General features: G+C 35.3%; 1 protein-coding gene across 2 annotated transcripts in view; it reads right to left on the bottom strand.

Annotated features, from left to right (window-relative positions):
• LOC128233090 (uncharacterized) overlaps positions 1-27,487 on the bottom strand; it is a 49,931-nt gene that overhangs the window by 4,344 nt on the left and 18,100 nt on the right. Inside the window, exons 1-2 of one of the 2 annotated variants that reach the window (XM_052946974.1) lie at positions 7,058-7,262; positions 5,194-5,376 (exon numbers count right to left, since the gene is read on the bottom strand). In XM_052946974.1, coding sequence (XP_052802934.1) covers positions 5,194-5,374 — 181 coding nt within the window. In that variant the 5' untranslated portion in view covers positions 5,375-5,376; positions 7,058-7,262. Of the gene's footprint in view, positions 1-5,193; positions 5,377-7,057; positions 7,263-27,487 lie in introns of those variants that run through there. The other variant, XM_052946971.1, reaches the window with a different exon arrangement.

Below are 27,487 nucleotides of genomic sequence, written 5' to 3'. Positions count from 1 at the left end.
GGGTCAGGGATCAGTTTAAATGCAGTTTTAGTACGCTATCAAACTCCATTTAACTACTACAACGATCTTATTGGTGTTTTTTTGCACATCATGGAAAGTGTTTTACGACATCTGGTTTATGGCATAATGTTTCATTAATGTTTATTTAGGTATGAATATTTTTGGAAACTTTTTTTTTCACTGAAATACATTTTAGAAGATGTACTTTTTTTGTTCCATCATTACGAGAATGTGTGTCTCAAGGTTCCGAAAACAAATAACAGTTTGCAGGCCGGAACACATTCACGGGGAACGGTTGTATAAACTTATTTCATATTCATATCATGAAATGCCAATATCTGCGTTACTCATAGTTTATTTATGTCTGCTTTTGGTAATTACATTGGCACAACTTATGGAACTTCATCTGAACCTTGGCATCCGTCAGCTTCTTCTGTACTTGACGCCTTCTTTCAAAATCGAGTGGGTTGGGGCGACAACCTCAAGAGTATAACATGAGGCGCAGAAATCAAACTTTATAAAAAGAAAATGGTCTTCCTTTGTCTCAATTTATTTTTGTGTTTGCTGAAAATTCTATAAACACCTACTTTCCAAATTGTGTGGGTTGGTGCGAAATCCTTAAGGGTTTTAAATAAGGCGCAGGAATCAAATTTAATAAAAAAAGAAGACAATAGACTTATATTGTCTGAATTTATTTTTTATATTTGCTGTAAATTTTGTTAACTTATTCCCTGTGGAGGAAGCCAGTCTCAGAGTTCGTAATGATTCAAGTGTGTTTAAAGTTTAGTCTGAAGCAAAAACAAAAAGTTCTGATAATGGCAAAAAGCACATTATACTCTAACGTATATTCATGTTTCAGGTTTTAACAAATTTTAGAACGTACGAAAGAGCATAATGATGTATAAGTTGCTTCATTACATGTCAAAAGAGTTCCGAATAGGTAGAAATGTGCTTAAGTCAATGATTGAAATTACAAAGATATCCGTTTCATGTGTAGAGGAAGAACATATGAAAATTATAACGATAGAATTATTACAAACATACTGTTTTCACATTGAACGACTGAAAATAGGACATTTCACTTCCGATTTCACTTGAAATAGACTATAATAGAAAAAGGACCGCCATAACTGTATCCGAACGATATTTATTTTATGTATACGGACACATTAACCGGAAGTCCAGAAATAAACCACCCTGTTTGAAATTAAACAGTAGTCTTCATGTAGCTTTTGTTTTTCCTATAACGCTTGTAGTCTCAACAAATCTTTAAAATTCAATTGTTAGTCTTTCATCACAACGCTTATAGACCGTTTCGTATGTAAGAATAAAGAAAAACACTTTTTTGAATTGTAAATTTGAGAATAGTTGTTCAGCAATCTATTTTAAATCATTCCCTAATATACTTTCAGCCATTTAGATCTGAGGTTCATATTATCGGTCAATTGGGGAAAAAATCCATACGAAACCAGTTGGCAATGCCTTTTCAAATGGTACCAAAATTACATGGAGTCACCAGGCTTCAAAAAGTACATTACGACTAATGGCATATAAAATCGTATCGAGCATCTGCTATCTTATCCATGTAACATGTAATGGATAATGTTTAGTATTCGGAAAGTTAGGTATCATTTTTCGTTTGCTTCTCAATTGTAACTAATGTACTCTTCATTGCTTGTCTGTGTTGTGCTTATTTGAATTGGAGTATGCAGTCCGAATAATAAAAGTTCAACGGTTCTAAGTAGCATAATAAAAGGATGCAGATAGAACATTTCGTCTTAATGGCGTGTCTATTGATAATATGGGTTAAAATGAAGCCCTGTTCATCGCGGTCAGTGATATAAAGGGGCTTCTTCCAGTCTGGAAACCATTGGAGCGTTGTATGCATCATTAGCACAAAAGACTGACTGCTGTGATATAAAGGGGCTTCTTCCAGTCTGGAAACCATTGGAGCGTTGTATGCATCATTAGCACAAAAGACTGACTGCTGTGATATAAAGGGGCTTCATACAGTCCGGAAACCATTGGAGCGTTGTATGCATCCTTAGCACAAAAGACTGACTGCTGTGATATAAAGAGGCTTCTTCCAGACTGGAAACCATTGGAGCGTTGTATGCATCCTTACCACAAAAGACTGACTGCTGTGATATAAAGGGGCTTCTTCCAATCCGGAAACCATTGGAACGTTGTATGCATCATTAGCACAAAAGACTGACTGCTGTGATATAAAGGGGCTTCTTCCAATCCGGAAACCATAGGAGCGTTGTATGCATCATTAGCACAAAAGACTGACTGCTGTGATATAAAGGGGCTTCTTCCAATCCGGAAACCATTGGAGCGTTGTATGCATCATTAGCACAAAAGACTGACTGCTGTGATATAAAGGGGCTTCTTCCAGTCCGGAAACCATTGGAGCGTTGTATGCATCATTAGCACAAAAGACTGACTGCTATGATATAAAAGGGCTTCTTCCTGTCCGAAAACCATTGGAGCATTGTATGCATCATTAGCACAAAAGACTGACTGCTGTGATATAAAGGGGCTTCTTCCAGTCCTTAAACCATTAGAGCGTTGTATGCATCATTAGCATAAAAGACTGACTGTTGTGATATAAAGGGGCTTCTTCCAGTCCGGAAACCACTGGAGCGTTGTATGCATCATTAGCACAAAAGACTGACTGCTGTGATATAAAGGGGCTTCATACCGTCCGGAAACCACTGGAGCGTTGTATGCATCATTAGCACAAAAGACTGACTGCTGTGATATAAAACTGCTTTGATATAAATGGGCTTCTTCCAGTCCGGAAACCATTGGAGCGTTGTATGCATCATTAGCACAAAAGACTGACTGATGTGATATAAAGGGGCTTCTTCCAGTCCGGAAACCATTGGAGCGTTGTATGCATCATTAGCACAAAAGACTGACTGCTGTGATATAAAGGGGCTTCTTCCAGTCCGGGAACCACTGGAGCGTTGTATGCATCATGAGCACAAAAGACTGACTGCTGTGATATAAAGGGGCTTCTTCCAGTCCGGAAACCATTGGAGCGTTGTATGCATCATTAGCACAAAAGACTGACTGCTGTGATATAAAGGGGCTTCTTCCAGTCCGGAAACCATTGGAGCGTTGTATGCATCATTAGCACAAAAGACTGACAGCTGTGATATAAAGGGGCTTCTTCCAGTCCGGAAACCATTGGAGCGTTGTATGCATCATTAGCACAAAAGACTGACTGCTGTGATATAAAGGGGCTTCTTCCAGTCCGGGAACCACTGGAGCGTTGTATGCATCATTAGCACAAAAGACTGACTGCTGTGATATAAAGGGGCTTCTTCCAGTCCTTAAACCATTAGAGCGTTGTATGCATCATTAGCATAAAAGACTGACTGTTGTGATATAAAGGGGCTTCTTCCAGTCTGGAAACCATTGGAGCGTTGTATGCATCATTAGCACAAAAGACTGACTGCTTTGATATGAAAGGGCTTCCTACATTCCTTAAACCATGGAAGCGTTTTATGCAACGGTAGGGCAAAAAGACTGACAGCCGTGTTCAAAAAGGGCTTCCTACAGACTGGAAACCGTTGAAGCGTCTGATGCAACAGTAGGGCAAAAGAACTGACAATAATGATAAAAAAGGGCTTCATGCATTCCGGAAAATCATTGCAGCTTTTTGTGCAACGGTATGGCGAAAACACCGACTGGAGTGATATAAAAGGGCTTCCTGACATCCGGAAACCTTTGAAGTAACTTATACAACGGTAGGGCAAAAGGGCTTCCTTTAGTCTGGAAACCGTTGAAGCGTCTAATGCAACGATAGAGCGAAAGACTTACTGCAGTGATCAAAAAGAGCTTCCTGCAGTCCGGAAACCGTTGAAGCGTCTAATGCAACAATAGAGCGAAAAGACTGACCATAATGATCAAAAAGGGCTTGCTTCAGTCCGGAAACCGTTGAAGCATTGTATGCAACAGCAGAGCGAAAAGTCTGACCACAATGATATCAAAGGGCTTCATGCATTCTGGAAAATCATTGCAGCGTTTTGTGTGTGCAACGGTATGGCGAAAGAACTGACTGCAGCGATATAAAAGGGCTTGCTGTAGTCCGGAAGCCATTGAAACGTCTTATGCAACGGTATGGCCTAATAACGGACTGCAGTTATCTTAAAGGGATTCCTGTGGTCCAGAGACCATTGAAGTGTCTAATGCAACGGTAGGACAAAAGAACTGACTGCAGTGATATGAAAGGGCTTCCTGCGGTCCAGAGACCACTGAAGTGCCAAATGCAACGATAGGGCAAAAAGACTGACCTCAATGTTTTAAAAGGGCTTCCTGCAGACCGGAAACCATTTAAGCGTCTTATGCAACGGTAGGGCGAAAAGACTGCCCACAATGATATAAAAGGGCTTCAAGCAGTCTAGAAACCGTTGAAGCATCTCATGCAATGATATGACAAAAGACAATAATATAAAAGGGCCCCCTAAAGACCGGAACCTATCAAAACTCTTGATCCAACGCAACGGTAGAGCTAGACCCTGTTCGCTTACATCTATAGTTAAAGTTTGAGACCGCGTCTCAGAAAAGCTTGTAATGTTGTTGTAAAAATGCTATTTCATAATGAAAGATGGTTGACATTGCTATATTTGATTTGAAAACACTTAAGCGGTTTTATGAATATATCACTTGATAAAATCCAAGGGCTAATACTCTAATTTGACTAAGTAACGCAATATCAAATTTTTCGGTGAAGTTTATATGGTGTTAGTCTAATGACTTTTACGGAACAAAAAAGAAAAACTAATAATGTGATCCTTTATGTGAATATCATATCGAAAAGAAAAACTAACCTGTGAATCTTGGGGGCGATACTATATGTGAATATCGTATTGGAAAGGAAAACTCATCGGTGTATCTTGGGGGCGATACTATATGTGAATATCGTTTTAAAAATGGAAACTCACCTTTGGAGATTCGGGGCGATACTAAATGTGAATATCGTTTTGAAAAGGGAAACTCACCTGTGGAGATTGGGGGCGAAACTATATGTTCAAATCGTATTGAAAAGGAAACTCACCTGTGAAGATTGGGGGCGATTCTATATATGAATTTCGTTTTGGGAAGGAAGACTCACCTGTGGATCTTGGGGGTGGGGGATGGGCGATACTATATGTGAATATCGTATTCGAAAGGTAAACTAACCTGTTGATCTTGGGATGCGATACTGTACGTGGAGATCGTTTTGGGAAGGAAGACGCCCTGTTGACCGACTTGGCCGCCTCACGCTTGCTGACTCGTCCATCTCCGGCAGGTAGAGACTGGATACGGTGAGACAAAGAGAGATGTAAACTGAAAGCCGGCAAACTATCACGGGTGTTGGCATATCTGCAAATACACAAAATGTCTACTGTGAATTTGTCACATCTGAAAATACACAAACCTATCATATTCGAAACTCAGGTAACCGCTTGGTAAACAAATACCGTTTGGAAGTATCTGAAGGATTATCTTTGAACTCCTTGCCGAAACTTATCATTTGATTAAAAAATAAAATGGTTTAAAGTTATTTTTTAAAAACCGGAATATTTTAATAACTCATTCTTTTTATTATTTTTTTTCATATGCTTTTATTTTTATATCTTTTTTTTAAGTTTTATTTCATATTTTTTGCTTGAAATATAGAGGCCATTTTTAAACGAGCATATGACAAAATAATATCTTAAGATCACGATTTACAATTAGATGCTAAGCGCGTGCCAGAAACAAAATTTAAAAAAAAATCCCTTTTAGACCTACATAAGCATAGTCATAATCCAGTCAGGTTATTCGTTTAATAAACTGTATATTTACAACTAAGAATAAACTATACGACTAATCGATCGTACAATTTGACCGCTTATTAGATGGCCTTTAAGTTCGGATTTAAATTTTTGGCCACACGCATTTATTTTTGTACGGTGGAAATTGGACTACTGGAGATGCGAGCTAAATAATGATACAAATACAATTCAGTTACTTTGTGTTAGAAACAGGCGCGGGCGATATATTTTAGCTTCTAAGAGTGGAAATACTCCATTGTTATAATTCTGATCTCTGCTGACTGCTACCAGTGTTATAACGGCATCAATATATCGTAATTTCCGGAAGACTGCTTTCATGAAACAAATATTCCTTGTCTTCCCCCATCATCGCTATTGACGACAAACCATGGAAAAGTTAACTACTCATTGTTTATGTCAATATCCTATCATTTTTGGATGATATTTCCCATTCTAGTATATCGCTGAAAAAACAACGGTACTCTCAGTACTTTTCAAACTCAGATAGATTTCCAAAGAAGTATATCTTTTTTGACGGTAAAGTTTTTGCAAGCGTTGGTACTAGACAAAATTTCTCTATATCGTTGTAAATATCAATGTGTTACACATTATCGTTTACAGTGCAAACTAAGCGTTAACGACATTTCAACGAAAGACATTTCGTCAACAATAACAGCTCGTTGAAAAAGATAATTATTCGAATTGCACATTTCGTCGAATACGAAAATTAGTCTTACTGTTGTTTTTGATTGTTTAACTGATAATTTCAACAACGGTATGGTAAACACGCGAAATAATTGCTACAATAACAGCATGAAATATGGTTTAATATATTTAACTACACCAACTACAGATCATAAGTTCATTGCATCTATACAGTTTATGGTAATCACATAATTACCAAGTTAACTAAGGTTGCATTGTTTCCCGCAAACATGCTTACTTGACAGTTGTGTTTAGCCGACATGTAATATCATGTATATTGTTGTCAATGATGTTAAACAATCTTTACATCACGAAAATAATTTCCTTATTTTATCTTTCATTACATATAAACACCTGTTGCGGAAATGTAAAACGCCATAGCTTTGTAAAAAAAAATAGTAATTTATGTCAAAACTTTAAATTTCTAATTTAAGAACATTGATAAGGATACGGTTAACAGGCAAAAATATGTTTATCTCTGAAACATATTACCGTATTTTAAGTTCTCAACACGTGCACAAAATTATTAATAGTAAAATTACCTTTTCCAATTCAACCCTTTGGGTCATAACATAATGTCATATTCCGGAAGTAAAGTCTAAAATATTTGTAAATTGTTAAAACCGTTTTTTCTTCTTAATATCCGTTCATTTATTTAAACAAAATTGCTAAAAGTCACAGACGGTCAAGATCTTGGCATGTTAATATATTTATCGGCTACTTGTTTCCTTTAGAACTTCAAAGAGTTTTCTCAATCATTTATAAGTTTATGGTTCAAACGTATCACTCTCTACAAGTCTGTCAGACTGAAGATGACATGATGACGACGTTCATTTTATTCATTCTTGTACGATACCCACGCGAAAAAGGCCAATAGTTGTTAAAGGCAACCCATGCTTCGCTAGTGAGGGGAACTAGGTGATACTAATATGGAATATTTACTTGATACAACGCCATTCGCGTTTCCAATACATTGGAACCAATTTGTAGTAATATTAAACAAGGTCTGAATGGAAATCATCATTAGTACATGGCATTCCAGGGGTCCGATAAAAGTAATTTGTAAGTCATGTATGCTTGTTACGAAGCGCTAAGAACAAATAACATTAACCTAATGGCAGAACTTGTTCTTGTTTATGATGAATCATTTAGATATGTTCCACAAATGTAAAAACATTTTCCCGAAAAATAGAAATGAATGCATTGAATTCAAGGTGAGGAATCACGTGACTTCAAAGGGGTTCTCACATGGGTCTCCATGGGCCACAACCGATGTACACAAACATGTAAGCGACGTTTACTTCTAAATAACTTTTTTGAAAGAAAATATTTAAAAATAGTTCTTGATCTATTTACTTAAGACTGCTATTTTCTCCTCCAACACGTGTGAAATATTTTAGATTTTTAATGATGCAATCCTTGGCGAACAAATAATATTTAACCTATTGGCAAAACGTGTTCTTGTTTGTGAGGTATCATTTAGATATGTTCTACAAAATTTAATGTAAAAGTCATTTTCCAAACACATAGAAATTGATGTACAAGAACGGACCTGTAAGGTCCGTGGTTCAAGTAAGCGACGTTTTTTGACAGAAACTATTTGAAAATATTTCTTAGTTTATAAAATCCTTGGACAAAATTTCAGCGTTGCATCGTCATACAAAATTCTGTCAAGTTGGATTTTTAGCTAAGGGTTGCATCATTAAAATACAAGCAAAATATTCCCGCGTGTAGAAGCAGAAAATAGCTTAGTATTGTATACGCTCAGAAATATTTTCATTCAAATTCATATATTTTCTGTTAAAAAAAGTTTTTAAAAATTAACGTCACTTTTTTGCTTTTTTAATTGTGTATCTATTGTGTACGATGTTGCCATTAACGACAATCAAAAGCCAGTGTGTGTTTTAAATGCATTGTTATTTATCCGCCCGATAAATATTGCACGATTAAGCTTCGCCTACTTGTTACCATTCCGATATAGGAGATAATGATTTGACGAAAACAAATATAATACAAACAACATTTAAATCCCGTTTGAAATAGATCCGTTACAGAGAATGTGTACAATGTCAAGATGTATTATCTTTCATTGTGTGTGTAATAATAATCAATAGTTTGATATATTTGATGTATAATAAAGCATCACACATGTCTATGTATACTTCTCAAAGTTAATGCATAGGTATTTAGAATGAAGCGTTTTATTGCGATATAATTCATGTTGCCGTCAAACAATGCCGTTTAAATCTAGAAAAAAATACAATCATAACAAAGGGAAGTAATTGAAACAGGTTCCTTTGAAAAACTTTAAATTCCGGCTCACAGTACTCCAGAAGAAAACTGTTCGATTAAACCTAGAAATAGTAAGAATGTCCGCGACAAGCAAGCATATGTCATATAGTTAATTGATGAAAGCGGGAAATATGACGTTATACTTTCCTGTGAATAACATTAAATGGCGGCGCTCATTATATAACATGTTTTTTTTTAGGTTCAGGTTAAATTAAAGGTATATTACGCTTCTTATTAATGGATAATATATTGAATATTATGCCAAAGAGTTATAATTCAGAGATTAACTACATGCCATTTTTTCCGTACATGAATTAGCTTTTAAAATCATGATTTTGGCGCGAAAATATTATACACGTCATGTGAAAACAAAACAGGGTGTAAAAGAAAAAAGTACATACCTGGTATCGTGGTCTCAACAATAATTAAAACAACTTTTATGATCTTTATGATACTTTTGAAAGATAATGAAAAAGCGTTTCCATATTGATAAACATTTATTTTTACATCTATTCTGCCTAGTGGATAATTTTCCCACAAAATCAGAAAAAACAATTATTTCAGTTGACGTGCAGAGCAGTTACACGCAGTAAACGTCTGTGGTCTGTCACGATTGCATGATAACTGTATATGTCTAAGTTTCCAATAACTAGGAATATTGTATTTAGCTTATATAAGCAGTTTTGAGATATTTTCACTAGTTCAGATTATTATTGCTTTCCATTGTCTAGGGCGTTTTTATATCATAGAACGTCGGTTTTCTTCCGTTTATGCAAAGTCATGTTTGCTAAATCGCGCCGACAATTACATTTTTTAAGCTTTAATAGAAAACGGGAGCGCATTTCTCTGTCCATTCCTACGTACTAAATTGTTCTTAGGAATCTTGATGACATGGGAACCAGCAAGCTGTCCTTTTAGAGGCGCAGAAAATCATTCTAGTTGCGCTCGAACCCACGTCATTTTGGGTAAGATGTCCATATATCGGGTCTCAAACACACTTAAAAAACATGTGCAAAAGTAAATCGTTTTATGCTTTTAACAAATTGAACATAAACAATGACATAAAACATGACATTTCAAACATTTCATGTTTGCCCTTCCACCCTACTCCTTATTCGAGTGATCTCTTAAAATGTTATGAAATTGAAATGCTGTCTTTCATCGTAATTTTGGCCAATTATGCAGACCCTAGATTAAATTACGGAAATGCTGCTTAAATTTCAACTCGCATATTATTCTGGACACCATAAGCGGGGTTGCCAAGCGTTGGGAATTTTAATTTCTTAAAGATGTGAACATTACGGAAACCGTTAATCTTCGTGTCAAATCGAGATAATGATTTAAGTTGTGTTACGGAAATGATGTTAAGACAAACCTCTAATAAAAAAAATTCCTGTCATTTCCGATAAAATGAGGCACTTCTCCATCTTAAATAGCCAGGGAGGCGTCTAATAACGCCATATTCGACGATTTTATAACATCCTTCAAAATATAAGTTATCAAAGATAAACATTTCTGATTTTTTTATAAGCATATAACCCGAGAGTATGCCGTCATGTATGTTCCACTGTACCATGAAACAGATCTCCGGAGAATTAAATTTAAACAAAAAATATAGTTTGTCAACATTGAAACGTAAGTTGCCCATATTGAATTCCTATGCTTGTCATCTGAAGGTGAGCTACATATTCTTTTACCTATGTATCGCAACTTTATACATGTCGTATATATGCAATGGGGCTGTTCAAAATGATTTTTTAACATTTTGAACTGCGCCATTGCATACCATACCCCAATAAAATGCAACATGTCGAATTTTAATACTTATATTTACATTCATTTAAATCTACATTTTTGCTAAAATAAATTGATTATGCAAGAGCATTTTCTCTTTTCTTTCTCTCGTTGTTCTCAACGGTTGGTCAATTAGTACAACTAATCGTAACTTAATTTTATACGACAATGAACGCACAGATAAAATAGTTCCTTTATTTATATGTTTATTTTCTATCTTTTCAAGAGCAAGAATATTATAAATACGTATTATTGCATTCAATGTGTGTTTTCGGTCCGTTAATGTGGTGTAAAAACGCAAAAACGCGGGCGTTATCGGTAGAAAACGTGCATTATTCAGTAAATTCACGTGCCGTTAATGCCCGGTTTTTTTGTTTTACATATGCGCTTTCAGGGCCCGCATCATAACAATGAAGGCTGAGCGACCTGGTTTCTGACCAAAAGTTGGTCAACGATGCAAACTTTTGCCCAAAAACATATTTTAGATTATATAATGTAGCTGCATACAAATACCAAAACAGGAAATAAACCACATATAACTTCTATATTTTCTGCTGATTTGTCTTTTCCTGGCAAGCTGATGTGTTTACCAAATAGTTTTTTTCTGCAGTTGTTTTGACTATTTAAAGCACTAAATTATGTCTAAAACGACTAACTCCTCCGAACTTGAGTTATTTCTGTCGATTTTATTCAGAACGTACGACATATATGGACATGATTCCATTACGTCGTATGCAATGAACAAAGAAATTTTCAAATATTTTTTCTCTGATGCTGAAGATGTTGTACATTTTATCAAGAACATGTTTACAAAATTTTCAGGCTTAAATTAGTTATAAAAACAAATAATGGTTAAAGTATGACTGAATAGGTAATTAATTGATTACCCAATAGGTATTGTGTGTAAATAATCCCAGTAATCCAGTCAATTTTCGAAAAAAAAAACGAATGAACACTGCAAAAAAATGGCGTCGAAACAAAATGTAGCTGCCGAGTTATGTTGTGGTCCGAATCGAGCTTAATGTAAAACTTTTTCAATGACATCACTCATGACGTCATACACGCACCCGTTGTAGGGGTTATTTTGAACTAACTGTTTTTGCATTTTCGTGACATTTAACAGCATTTTTAAACACAAACGTTTCTTCAACTGTTCCATCCATCATGAAATTATCTACATTAAAATCAATCAAATTATCGTTGCTTATTTTGTTTTAACTGCTTTACTGCAGATTATAGTTTTGCATGTTGCCAATAATTTTACTACGATTTCATTAAAAAAAATAGTTCCGTAGTAAATATGCCCCGCCCCTTGGTATTATTGCGCCCAATGACAGGACAGAAGTATCGAACAAACGCACGCGATATCGATGGGAAATGCCATTGCACTTTTTACAGAAATAAAGTGCAATTGATAAACAACAACCTCCGTTAAGAAATAAAGTGCGAATGTAAATATTTCACTGTGGTAGCACCAAAAGAGTTTTGCCTGCTTGCCAATGATTAAGTGGCAACCATTCGGCAACCGTTCACCGCAGACAAGGCGATAGGCTTAAAACTGGTTGACACCGATAGATTACTAGTTTAAGAATCGTTTGTGACTGGTTGCACCTTTACGGTGACTGATCGGTGACTAGTTGGCCATTGACCACCGATCAAAATAGAGTGCATGTAAAAAATGTTTTTTTCTAGAATCAAATCATTTCTCGGTCAGTTATCAAGATTTGAGGAGCAGAACTTTTGCATAATGAACAAAATTAAAATAGAGACCATGATGGTGTACAAACTTTTTATCTTGCCTTTACGAACGAAAGTGATTGGTGGAAATTCTATATATAACTCAAGAAAATAAGATATTCGGCCGTGGTAAACCAACGGTTGACTAGTGTACGCTGGTGTTTTGGAATATTTGACCACTCTAGAGTTGTTCCTGATTTAATTCTTAATCGGTGATGGATATTTAGACGTTGATTAATCAGGGACTAGAAGAGCAGTACAATGCAGTAGTTGACAAAAACAACAACATGCACACCTTTTCGGATACCGCAATTGTTTCACGTGGGGACGCGTTGACTAAACAATATCCAATACGGCGTAGGGTGACCTTGACCTGTGTTTATCGGTCAGCCAGATCAATTTCAAATTTTCATCATATTTTAAGAATTCATCTTGATGTGTTAAGCCTTAAACTATGAGCACTATTACTTCAACCTTTTCACAACCTAAAACGATCATAATTGTTCGAGACTTATTAGATACTCCTTTATTTTATTCGGCTTTCTTAACACTGGACAATAAGAGTTCTAGTTTAAAATTACAAGCATTACAATGACCAATGGGATGTCCATGTTCATTTGGCAATGACTAACGAAAATCTTAATTATACTCAGTTTATCTCTGTTAATCATTTCACACGGTGAATTCACTCGGCATACAGATGAAAAATCGTTGAAGTGACCGCTTAATATCCTACGCATTGACCTCCCCTGACAAGCAGACTAGACATATGCCACCATGAGCGCAATCTCCTACGTAGTAATCTCCCCTGACATGCAATCTAGATCTCTGCCACCATAAACGATATGAACTTGACATAAAACTTCTTTTTCCAAATGTTATTTTCTTCTCTTTTTTATAGTTGTTATCAACTTTCGATTATTCAATGTGCATTGAGGTGAAAACACAAAAAATGCTTAAAATCAAATATAATCTACATTATATCCAGGGTCGAGAGATTTGCATAGTTGCAGTTTTACTGTACTGTAAGGGAAGTAACACTGCGTGGAGTTTGGTGACCTCTATTATTTCTTGCTACAAGTTATATTGGTATGTACTGTCGCAAATCAAACGGCAAATAGTCGGCGCCTGCACGGAAACTACTTTTCAACTGATGAAGCGCCGGTCACTGAACGCCTCAACAATGATCAATCACATATAAGCCGCATATTCTTAGCCAAACAGGCCAACACTCTTTTGAAGGACTCTAGGAGAGCCATGCAACATCTGGGCGACATATTCGGTCCCAGGCAGTCTTTTGTGTATTCTTATCACCACTTTCTAACCTTACTAAAACCTTTTAGCGACATCCACGAAAGCTTTCATAAAACTTCTGAAACCTATTTGCGATTGCATTTTTTCGTCTCGAAGAAGACTTTTGTTCAGTTTTATGGGAGGATTTTAAAAGAGAGTTTATAGCATATGTGTTGCGTTGTTCGATGCAAAATGGCTTAATCAAAAATGGCATTTTCGCTGGAAAGAATCATTGTGAAAAATCTGAGCGATACCTTAAAAATGTCATTTTTCGTTTTCAAAAGTATAAGTAAATCCGAGGAACGAAATAAAAGTTTGATGTGGTATTAGTACTTTCTATAGAGGATATCATTCTGAGACACGCAGGCATATTAGTAAACTGCACGACAAAAATGTCGCGATTGTCTAAACAAACAGTAATGTTGGGACAAAATCATGATCCCAATTTAATTCAAAATCGCATCCTAAATATGATTTACCATAAGGATCTTATGTTCACCCGAAGGAGGTCATATTCTGGTGACCTTTCCGTCAGTCAATGACAGGTCTACTTGCGATACGTCGGTGTTTGCGATGGAGTTAAATTTAGCCGATGTTTCAAAAACTGTTTCGGAGATTTAATATAATACTATTTATTTCTTTGAAAAGTGGGAAAGGCTCTTTAGGTAATAGGTAGTATTAAAAATGAAGCATACAAACATCTGCGGTGAAGATTAGATTCACACAGTCGTTATTTTCTTTGTCAATAATAAAAATGTTCTGGAATGAATTATTGAAACGTTACTTTTGTCAAAATGTGTTAGTTTGAAACACATGTCTGAAAATCGATCAACTTTTTTGAATAACGGAAAAGGTTCTATACTAAAAGTGTTTATTATAAACATGGTCTATATACAAAGTCCAGTACACGACCTCATACTCAATATACAAAATAATTTTCACTAGATTTGCATTTCTCCCTGTTAAACATCACAGTGACAATAATAAAAATAGAAAACTATGTTAACTTCTCAAAATTATGGGAAGAGTTTTCAGTGACACTTCTAAAATTAGCCCATCTGTACATTTCTCTCAATCGTGATAAGTTTTCACATTGGCACTTCTAAAAATAGAACCTTATGTTATTGCAAAACAAAAATAGCATGGCTGAAAAATGAAATATTTATTAAATGACTTTTTAAACATAAACTGAAAACACATAATTAAACTGTTATGGACTTGTTAGATGGTCAACACCTAGGTCAACATCGAAAACAACCTAGAATGTATGCCAGCACATCAGTAGACTATAGTTTGTCAAATTTTCAATAATAGTATTTATTAATTAATTGTAGTGTTTTTATATCTAAATTATCGTTTAATTTCCATTGAAGTGTATAATTACATAAGTAATACTTCCCAAGAGTAAAGTCATTAAGTTTAACTGCTAAAATGAAATTACTACGCGATATACTTGCAGCGTAGTTAAATGTAAAGAATTCTGACGCTGTTTTCGATGAGAAATGGCCGAGGAGTTCCAAATGCTTCCACTGATGAATATCACCATCATATTCAATAACTTAACAAGTCCATAATTGTAAATTAATTACGTTTACGTGCGTGTTGTGTATGAATCATTCGTAGAAGCACTTTGATCAATGACCCCTCCGCGTAACAATTATCAAAACTAACGTTACCCGGCGCCCAAACAATGACGGCCCAGCTAGAGAGAGCGTCCATGGAAGCACTATCCATTAAGTGGAACGCCTGTCTTAGACAAACAAAACATATTTTTTCAACCGTTTCATCCTATCAAACTCCCACACACAGTTCGATTAAAAGCATTCTATATATAGTGCTCTTCACTTTATGTCTAGGAAAGGAACGGGACAGCAATATTTCTGATAAATACATTTGTTGGTTGATATTTGTGTAACAGTATTCATGTATCTGGGTTATTCTTTTCCGAAATAGCAATAAAAATACTCGACCTAGTAAACTATTAACAGAACAGATTAAATAACGTGTACACATGTAAGTTTTTGAGTTGCATATATGCACTTAACAAACTTATAAACTTATTTCAATTATACGATGTAGTGAGCGACATCAAATAAATAGAAATGCAAATGAGCATCTATAGTACAATAAACTTATATGACAAAGGTGTTTTAATAACCATATATAATTGAGTAACAACATAAACACACATAATATTAAATAGTTGGTATATGAAGTACACCATGAACTTTTGAACACGATATTCTCACTGTTAGCGTAACAGACGACTTATTACAAACATGAACACATGTGTTATATATTCATCGATAAAGTATAGTGAAATTTAAATGCTTGCGTTATATATTTTCTTAACAAAAAAACTCCAGATCTATGTTGTGTTTTAAGCAATTGCACGAGTTGAAACCAATTAAGGCTAACTTTATAATAAGATAGGTCTTAACTGAATATAGTGTGTGTATGTACACTGCATTTACACTACACGCTTTACAATAACGCAAGTTCCACATCTACCAATGTTTACTCTTAAATTATTGGATTATATAGGTAATCTTTTTTATCAATTTTAAGATTTATTGACACAATATTATCGTAATTAGATTCAAATTTATGTACTCTTTACACAGTTAAACGGCACTTTAATTGACATTGTTTGCCATATCTGTAAATATTCGTCTATAAGATAAGTTTTAAAAATACCAATAACGTTGCCTAAGTTTATCTGTGAATCATTATCCTATTAACGTTATAGAAAAAAAACATATTTAGTAAGAAGGTTCTTAACTGTGTCAAACAAATTTGGTTAAATATCATAAACATAGAACCGACTGAATAAAACATATCATCACTTTTCTTCCGTTTGACCCAGTATTTCAAAATAAGTACGTATCTATATATGTGTAACACGCATCTACTCAATTCGCATAAGAAGGTAAATGTCTTTTCGCTTAATATAAGTGAAGCTTTGCAAAAAATCTGATGTATCTTTAATATGAGAATTGTTTAATGTGACGGTGTATCATTTTCCATATACAGTTGTTGGAGTAAACTGTCTCACAGAAATACGTACAGGGGCACTAATGTTTAATCGTAGAGACTGTTGCCTTGCACGTAGAATTAAATTGTTTTTCCAGCTTTATCGGGAATCAATTCTTAAAAACGATGGTAGGACGAAATAAGTAATTGTCACATGAAATGAAGTAACATTTTTATGATTAAGAATGGGCCTAGTGAACGAGCCCTTCTTAATAATTAAACACATATTTTAGGTCATGTAACTGTCTTTGAATTCTTCCGTCAAAGCAAATTTTACGCAGGGAGTGAGTATCGGGTGAATGGCAGTGGGCGGACCTTTTAACACCCGCGAAAATTGCAATTCTTAATAATTAAGCCCAGTACGTTCTAATTGCCTATCTGCAATTTCATTGGCTGCAAATATAGGTTGTATTCTAAAGTAAAATATTTATGTAATAGTTAGGTGACATGAAGTAACATTTTAATGCTTAAGAATGGGCGAGGTGAGCGTAGCGAACGAGCAAAATGCAACGTACATACAAATTTAACATTATTTTAATTTTATTTTTATAGCACTATGTAAGCACAAAATATTGGAAAAACAAGAAGGATTTTTTTGGCGTTAAAATGCAAAATTTCGTTGTTCCTTTCCAAACACGCATATCAAAAAAAAAATCATAATATTTTGGGTCCTTTCAGAAGAATATTTGACCTTTCATTATTAAGTCTGGAATAACAAATAAAATGCTAGATATTAATAAAGACACTTAAATTAGATGTTTAACCCTTGGCAACTTACAAATATCAAAAAGTGTTTCCAATATAGTTTTCAATTCTGGTTTGAAACATCATATCTTTGTACAATATGATAATGTTTCAAAGGTCACCATTAAGTAACTATAATTTTGTTCAATCATCTCATTCATATTCTTTCTATTTCTTATTTTGTTTAAACATATTAGAACTTTATTTGATTTTAATTTCATATTAAAAATGTAAGAGAATTAGATGAAAGGCTAAGCATTGTAGTTTATATATGTCAACTTTCCCCATGGGAATTGGGAGAGGAGTTTCTATAAACTTTGTTAACAGCAAACATTTGCGGAACTAATGTAATTTAAAATTAGAATGACACAAAATGGGGATTGTCCCTGTAGTTTTAATTGTGTTATATAATAATTATCATACCCCCCCCCCAACGAGGTTATATTGCTTTGTACTTGTCGGTCTGTCGGTAGATCTAAGCGTGTCCGATTGATAACTAGAGTACGTTTAGACCAAGGTCCTCAAACTTAATAGCGATGTTGACCAGCGGATGAACCCTATTCATTTTGGGTTCAGTAGGTCCAAGGTCACGGTCATGGTTACCTTATATACAAAAAGGTTGTACGATTATTAACTAGAGTATGCCTTAAACTTAGTAAGGAAGTTTACCATGACCAACAAATGACCCTTATTGATTTTGATGTCAATAGTTCAAAGGCCAAGGTCGTGGTGATCTTATAGGGAGGTCATGATCATGACAAGAAATTGACCCTTAATAATTATATGGTTTGAATATCACAGGTTACCGTCGTGGTTACCTTGAACACAATAAGAATGTTCGAATGATAACTAGATATTGCTTTGTTGCATGGTTCGCAAACTTAGAAGGTATATGTTGGTTATGACCCCTATTGATTTGAGGTGAGCAGGTCTAAGGTCACGGTCGTGATTTCTTTGGACATAACAAGCTTGTCGGATTGATAACTTGTCCATGCCTGTTTCTATTGTCCTAAAACTTGGTAAGGAGGATGATCATGGCAAGAAGATGACTCTGATTGAATTTTGAGGTCAGTAGATCAAAGGTTACGGTCGTGGTAACCTTGAACACAAAAACCTTGTTCGATTAATGATAAGAGCATGATTGGTCCGATGGTTCTCAAACTTGGTATCAAACAGTAACTTAAATACACAGCCATTGTGATTAAAATTATAAATCTCGCGTTTCGAGCTCGTGTATATTTCAATAGTGAGTGCAGTAACCATTACTTAATGTATTAATCAACACAAATAGCATCATTGAGCCAGCATCAAATTGGCAATATATCATATAAATGCACAAATACCATATCGACACATAAACGAACTTACATCTCATAACGACCAGCTAGATACAGATATTACCTGCAAATAATTGAATAAAGCCAAAGCAGCGGTGTTAACAAAGCAATTATCCACACACACTCATATGATACAGCTCGACTCAATAGGACTCTAGGCTTTTTGATGTGCTCTCTTATAGTCTGATAATAGTTGAACCATTGCAGAAACAGAAAAGGGGAAAATAAAACGATTCAAAAAAATCAAGAACATAATATGGTGTGGCATATTGACTATTGTTTTCTAAATTATTATAAACGATATTACCTTGCTATTTGGACGTCGAATAAACAATATGTGGCATCCAATGTGCAAATCAGCTTGTCATTTAATCATTTCATAGAGACATTGCCATCGGCGATAATGTTAAATGGTGATGCCTGTTGATCCCATACAAATTTGCAATTTGAAAAACAAACGCATTGATTGATGATAAAATATCACAGATAAAGATTATTGCATTCGTATTTTTTATTCTTATTTCAGATGAACTTGACCGTGTACTGGTTTACTGGCCGTTCCAAGGCGGTATCTAACAATCATTGATAAACACACCTAGTTTTTATATAGTATATATGCACTGTGTTGTTTTTAGAGTTTTGTGCTGTTATTCCATGTTTCTTGTTTGTGATTGTTTGTTTTTGTGTTCAAAGTCTTTGGCGTTGACCCTGTGTCATTAAACGGAGTAAAGTTTATAATTTCGGCTACTGAGCTTGTTTCTGTAGTTTTTCATATAAATATAGATGATAACTGATCTACACAAAATAATAAAAACATTATACATAAAGATTCTGCATTCGGGGGTTTTGTTCCTTATTTCAGATTAACTTGACCTACTTTGCAACCTTTGCAACAAACATAACAAACATTATGGTTTGTTATGTTTGTTTCAGTATAACGTTTACATATTCATTCTCTGCATATAAAACGCTTTCCAATTGTATGTACACCAAAATAATACTTGGTCACGAGGCATCCAAAATTTACATAATTGTATATCGAGTTCTTAATGCAATGCTGTTAGAAGACACGTTTCTAGTGACATAAAGTCATTATCATCTCCGAATGAAGAGTTAGTCGCAGTTAAGTCCATTTTGGTGATCAGATCAATGGCCGGAATGTTAAAGTGTGTTTACAAGAACATACAAATTGGGAAAAGATACAACAAATATGTATTTAAGCTTATACTATTTTTAAAACTATTACGTTGAAAGAGAAAGAGAAAGGAGTTTTCTGAATTCGAGGTTTCCGACCGCAAAAAAAAGAACTTGAATTAATTCCATTTCAAAAGATCCATAACAATGTCTGCTAAGCCAGACAAAATGATCTTTTAATGTTTTTGAATCATATGAAAAGAACTCGTAAAGATATAATACAAATCAAAAAACAAAGACAAAAACACGTGAGAACTATGTTTCAATTCTGTCTCTTTCATTCATAAACTGCAACAAATATTTAAAATCTACCCAAAGCAACGATGTAAACTCCTCCGAGGTTGGTGGCAATAATTGTTCACAAACGCATTTTTTCATCAACACTCGTGAGATACAGCTAACCTGGACCCGGCTTTAGGTGTTGTTTTTACCAACACTTGTGAGATACAGCTAACCTGGACCCGGCTTTAGGTGTTGTTGTTTTTTTAATTTATTCTCATATAGTAGTTTTATAATGGTTGAGCCATTGCGTCAACAGGCGGGGTGAAATAAATAGGTATATAAGCAATGACCTACTGTGGCATATTCATTAACGTATTTCCATGATATTATTTACTACATATAGGTTGCTAAATGGACGTCGAATTAAAAATAACATAATAAATGTCATAAGCTAAAACAAAACATTTCCGGTACAATAATGCCATGCTAAATCCATAGCATAAAACAAAGACGATAATGGTATATTGTGGCATACTCTTTGATGTTGTCTTACATTTAGTATACTACATAAAGCTTGGTAAATGGATGTCGAATTAACAATAACTTATTGAAAGTCATAAGCCAAACAAACAGATATTTCCGGAATAAAAATGTCATATTTAACCCATCTTGTTGATCAGTTTCTTTGATCGTAAGATGTAAGCTTCTGGAGCTTTTGTAAAGTTTTTAAGAATATCCCCATGCAAATCAGAATAAAATGAACCGAGGATTATGGATTTAAGGAGCAATTATAATTTAATACCATAACAATGATAAGCTTAAGAAGAGGTTATTTCTGGATGTTCTTTTTCGAAACTCTTACTCAAGCAACGAGAAGTAAAATTAATTTCAATTCTAAACATCGACAAAAACTCCTCTGCTGTAGCTTGAGTAAACGATATTTTAGTGTTTGCATATCATAAAACACCTCATAAAGATATTGAACAAAAAACAACAACAGAAATATGTCCCGTCTCTCTTATTCATTAAAACGACGCCAATAGACTTTCTGTTGTCAAACCAAACGTCGATAACGACTCTGTCAGTTCGTGCATTGAATATTATTTTATTATTATTTCTTTTTTTGCGAAGTATAAAAGTTTTATCTCTATCTTTTGTCTGTTGAGACACTTCAAGCGTCGTAAAAGCTGTCTATAACAGTGTAAGGCAGTTCAAGGGCGCATTGGCAGTGAGGTATGCGATAGTATCGATACACCGATATAATGCGATAACGGGACTGGTTACAGGTACTGAAACAAAGGAGCAATCATATCGAAATTTCTTTTGTGTTATATGACATGAAGTATCTTCCATGACCGAGAGTGTAAGATGGCTTCATCCCAACCAGAGCATAGAGTGTTTTACGCAGACGAGGTTTACCGAGTTTCCGCAGAACACCCTGCGCGAGTTTGGGATGAGCATATCATACATGGGCGGCCACTGCGCGAGGGTTGGGATGGGCATATCATACACGGGCGGCATATCATACACGGGCGGCCACTGCGCGAGGGTTGGGATGGGCATATCATACACGGGCGGCATATCATACACGGGTGGCCACTGCGCGAGGGTTGGGATGGGCATATCATACACGGGCGGCATATCATACACGGGTGGCCACTGCGCGAGGGTCGGGATGGGCATATCATACATGGGCGGCCACTGCGCGAGGGTTGGGATGGGCATATCATACACGGGCGGCCACTGCGCGAGGGTTGGGATGGGCATATCATACACGGGCGGCATATCATACACGGGTGGCCACTGCGCGAGGGTCGGGATGGGCATATCATACATGGGCGGCCACTGCGCGAGGGTCGGGATGGGCATATCATACATGGGCGGCCACTGCGCGAGGGTTGGGATGGGCATATCATACACGGGCGGCATATCATACACGGGTGGCCACTGCGCGAGGGTCGGGATGGGCATATCATACACGGGCAGCCACTGCGCGAGGGTCGGGATGGGCATATCATACACGGGCGGCCACTGCGCGAGGGTCGGGATGGGCATATCATACACGGGCGGCCACTGCACGAGGGTCGGGATGAGCATATTATACACGGGCGGCCACGGTAATACTTTTTCTACAACTGCAGTTAAACGAAATATCGTGAAAGTGTATTTTTAATTATTTTCTTCATTCGTGTTCCTGCTATCTTTGCCCGTTAGCAAGATAAGAATTTCCAGCATGGCCAACTATCTGGTGTTACTCATCTGGGGTGGGAAAAATGTGTTGCCCGTTTTGAATGCATTTTTACACTAATCATCGACGTATGTGTATGATTTACATATTATGTAACCATTGTGAATAAAATAAATGATGTTCAGTATTTTTTTTCGAAGTTTAACATGTTATTCATTATGGCATTATCACGATGGAGAATCGATCCGTAGCATTCACGTATATATTGGAGCAGATGCGTTCAAATTCGAGAAATAAAATGCGTATTTTGAATATATTCTTTAATTATCGTAACAAAATGGTTGTGCACGGATTGTGCACTTTTGAACCTTTAACTCGGTACCTTTTACCTTCTATGTGTTTCCCTGGCTGTCGGATTCGAGAATTGTGTAACTTCAAATTTGCAGTATCAAGACAAACTTTTTCGACTCTCATGACATATCGAGACCATTTTCAGCAGCAGAGAATAACAGATTGAACGTTTAATTGCAGCTTATTCCGTGCACATCATGGCATTTAGAAACTATAATGGATATCTTTCAAAATGCACTTATTTTTACTCGAAATTGAGCGCACCTGCTCCATAATGTCTTTAAATTCTACGGCTCGATTTCTTCACCGTGATTATTGTAGAAAAACTTGTCAAAGATGCAAAGAAAGAAATTACTTAAACAGCATTATTATTAAACTTCTGGATTTCTTAAACAGAAGGGGGAATAGTTATATAATCATACTTCATCTAAAAAAATCAAAAGATATTCGATACATATAGCGATACGCTGATACAATGTTGTGATATATTCCTACGCTGTTGAATACTGTGATAAAGCCCCATGCAAATAGCGATACGCTGGTGAAATGTCGTAATATATCGCGAGACGTTTTGGGTTTGCCAATAATACCAATCCCTAGCTGAGAGTGTTAAATTATTTCAGTTAATGAACGTTCAGACGAGTTTTGTTGCACAACACAGAGAAGCGAGTGAATAGTAGGGATAAAACGATGATCGAGTATTGTCGAAAGTCGATTATTTGTGTCCGAGGTCGGCGATAATCGATTTCATTATTCCATAATCGATTATCGCTAATGTACGGCAAAGGGAAGTAACCGTGTTGTGTATGTACTGATTTTCTTTAAAACGGGAAACGGTACGGACTTTTACGGGGTTATACGGAAATAAGAAATCAATAGTGTGGATAAATCAAGTTTTTATTCTCAATTATTTTAGAATTAATTTATCTCCTAAAAACATTTTACTAAATTATCAATTGTATAACAAAACAGCATAAAAAACATAACTGATTGTAATATGTTTATTCATTTAAAGACATGTATGTACAAACCAATATAGTTTTGGATATATTTGTAATATATTCACTTGTTCCGTTTCGATTATAATATAATCGATGATTGATCGAAATGGCTCGTCCGATTATTTTCGATGATCGATTATGTCTTTGGTCCGATTTTCAATCCCTAGTGAATAGGTTGAAATGTGAATACATTTTTATATTTTTGTCATAATTCGAATGAAGGTACACTTTCTAATAAGTGATAGAAATATGCGACACTTGAAGAGGTATGAGGAAGTTGTTCAATACACATACAATGGATACTATTTCAGTAATCTACGCATTACGCTAAGGGCTTTACTTGTACCCTGTCGTAAATATTTACTACAGATATGTGCGTGATATGTAGAGCTTTCAAGTTGATAAAGGGAAATAACCACTGTATCTGACCGGTGACTAGTCACAATCAAAAGAAAGCGATATTTTGCATTTTTCCGTTTTAGCCGTCCTATTATCATTTCTTTATAATATATATTTTATATCGGTGTTTATCTATTCAACATCAAGACGGTTCCTGAACGACATAGTTGAAAGAAAGATATGTTAAAGTGACACTCGTATTCAAAATAAATCCATACACATTTATAGCAAACATAAATTTTGACTGATAAACCTACTTACGAAATAATGTATTTATGGAAAATATTAATTACTGATAACAAGAGTGTTACCGTGTATTTAATAGCAGAAAGCGCAAAAATATTAAATGATTGGTGAATGCTAAAAGATTATCTGTGGTCTACTATAGATTTATAAAGTAGAAATACCGCGTTTTATACTAATTTCTTTTAAATTTAACTCGGTATCCTTCATAAGAACCATTGTTTTCGACATTTGTCCATCGGAAATTGTAAACACGTTTGGCCTTTGGGTCGCGTCTAAAATGACCAAGATGAAGTAATTTTCATTTAGATGGAGTAAAGTTTGATTCCAAGAGATCCTTCTTTCAAAATGTATGATGACTAACCGTTTCTTCTCACAAAATGATACCTGGTTGTTTTGAGTCATCTAATAGATACTTTTTCTAAGGCTTGGAATGACCCGGTCAAGTCTTATATCATTCCCAGTAGCCATCAGTGTTTAACGATAACGGAGCTAATATCCACACTATTATTGGAACATCCGTCTACGTAAATGAAGTATGCGGTTCCGTTGCAGTTGATAAGTAGATTCTGGAGGAAGGGTCAAGGCCGTTATTCAAAAAATATCCTGAGTCATTTATTAATTTTATATAATCGTTTCATAATATCTGAACAATTCGATTTTACAATTAAGGGGTAAAATGGACTTTACTTTTGCAAGGAGAGCCTCTACAAGAAAGTAAATTGCAACAAGAAAAATATAGCGCGGAAATAGCCGAACAAGCAAGAACTCATACTCGGAGAGCAATACAACTAATCTATTTTTATGATTTCGTCGTCATTCTGCTAAACAAAAAGCGCATTGAGACAAACAAACTGGATTAAAACGACATGAAAAAAGTAGTTCTTTGGATTTTGCGGACTACCTGCGCGCAAAAATCACAGAACTCTGTCGATCCCATAGCACCGGCTACAGCAGTATGCTATTTTAAAGAAGATTAATAGTATAATTAAATTGTGACTTTATTGTTCGACCCAACGCCCAAACCGCCGAGAGACTCGTTCACTGCAAGTACATGTATATCGCGTAGTAATTCAAAAACAAAATGCACCTGACTTTGTGTTGCTTTGTTATTTTTCAGGCGAAAAAGTCGCCTGTCTGACACTTAACATAATGTACAGGCAGACATCAACTTAATAGACGTCGCCGACCACCATTTTGATTTTACGAATAACTTGTATTAATTCACCGGCATACACCCGCGACTCGTCATATGGCGGAGATGGCCGAGATGATCCAATTACTATGCTAGCTGACTTGGCATCCCTGTTGCCAGATCCTGTTTTGTATCCTTTCTATTTTTGATCACATACTAGTGAACTGCAAGCGGGAAACCTGAATTCAGGCTGATCTTATTATGCTTCATTTTTGAAAGAATATGACCCCGTGCTTAAATTGATTGAAGTTTTCTTCTCGTTAGTATTTACATAAAATGATGAATGAGGTATGCTAAAAATTCTCTTGAAATAATATCAATCTTATGACATGCTTTGATGCATTTATGAGCTTTAAAGTAGCATTCATTAAGGTATACGGTCCACAAATCAGCTCGAACAAGTTACATCAAGTCCCTTTGTACCGTTGCAAAAAAGATCTTAGTGAAGTTTTAGTCGTCTATTTATAGATAACTGGCAACCCGTATCTTATCTAGTTAACCAGAAACTTATTCGGTACACCTCGGCCATTTTCCATCGAAAATAACCACTGATGTATATGGACGGTTTACAATGTCAGAAATCTTAACATTTAACTACGCTGCAAGTAGATCGCGTAGTAATTTCAATTTAGCAGTTACACTTAATGAATCTTAATTATAAAAGCAAAATATACTCCACTGGCATTATATGTAAACTAAATAATACAAAATACACGTTAAAACACTACATTAAGTTAATACTATTATTCAAAAGTTTACAAGCTACTTCTACTGATGTACCGGCATACATCCGATGCTGTTTTCGATGGAAAATGGCCTAGGTGTTCCGAATGACCAGTAACTATATTACTTACTAAGAAAACTGGAATTCGCAAATCAGAACTAGATGGTCAGTTAGTGCTAGGAGTCAGAAATGCATTTATAGATAAGTAGTTACACGAATATTATCTAGTTAACCATTTATTATGATACTTATTAAATGGAATTCGCAAATCATAACTATAGATAATCTGTCAGTGTTATGACACATATAAGCATTTTAAACCTTTGTAAAACCAAGAAGTATATTTATGTATTGATTCATGATTATTTTGTGAGAAATTTGTTAGCGAGATTTCGATGTTCTAGCAATTAATTGTTTTATGAGTGTAGTCAACATTTGGATATCGCGCGGGAAAATCGCGTGGGTAGATATTGCTTAATTACTTTTGATATTAGATGTAAAGTAGATGAATTTCAAGCATTCTTTCTTTGTAACAAATTCAGACAAGAAAGGCAATTATTTATCCATTCGTGGTTAAAGGTAGGTAAGACTTCCAAAACCTCATTAATCTTACGCAAAGTCTAATCGATGACAGTATAAATATTATAGCATTCTTAGTAAAGATAATAATAAAACATCACGACTAAAGATGCACTTTTGCTCTCAAATAAGATTTACCACAATAAATACAATTGTTTTAATATACCAAAAAGGATTAATAAATGTCGAAGACAATGGTTCTTATGAAGGATACCCGGTAAAATTTGAAAGAAATGTGCAGAAAAAAACGGTATTTCTTATGAGACGATAGTAGATCGCAGAAAATCTTTCAGCATTCTCCAATCATTTAACTTTTTTTTGCGTTTTCAGCGATTAAACACACGGTGACGATCTTGTTATCAGTAATAAATATTTTCCATAAATGCATTATTTAGGAAGTAGTTAAAGGCTTGTCACTCCAACTTTATATTTGTCATCCATGTGCATATATTGATTTTGAACAAGAGTGTCAAGTTTTACTGTCAAGAAGAAACACAACTCTATAACATCTATGGACTGTTTTTGTATTGTATATGTTGTATTTGTGTTTGCAAATACAATTTGACTTGACTTGACTTGACTTGTCTTGTCTTGTCTTCACTTGGCTTGACTTGACTTTACTTTCATGTTCAATGAAACAGTTAGC

This window comes from Mya arenaria, chromosome 4, assembly GCF_026914265.1.
Source record: "Mya arenaria isolate MELC-2E11 chromosome 4, ASM2691426v1".
In the NCBI taxonomy this organism is placed as follows: Eukaryota; Metazoa; Mollusca; class Bivalvia; order Myida; family Myidae; genus Mya; species Mya arenaria.
Note: the sequence above shows the minus strand (reverse complement) of the source record. Positions and strands in the feature narration are given on the sequence as shown.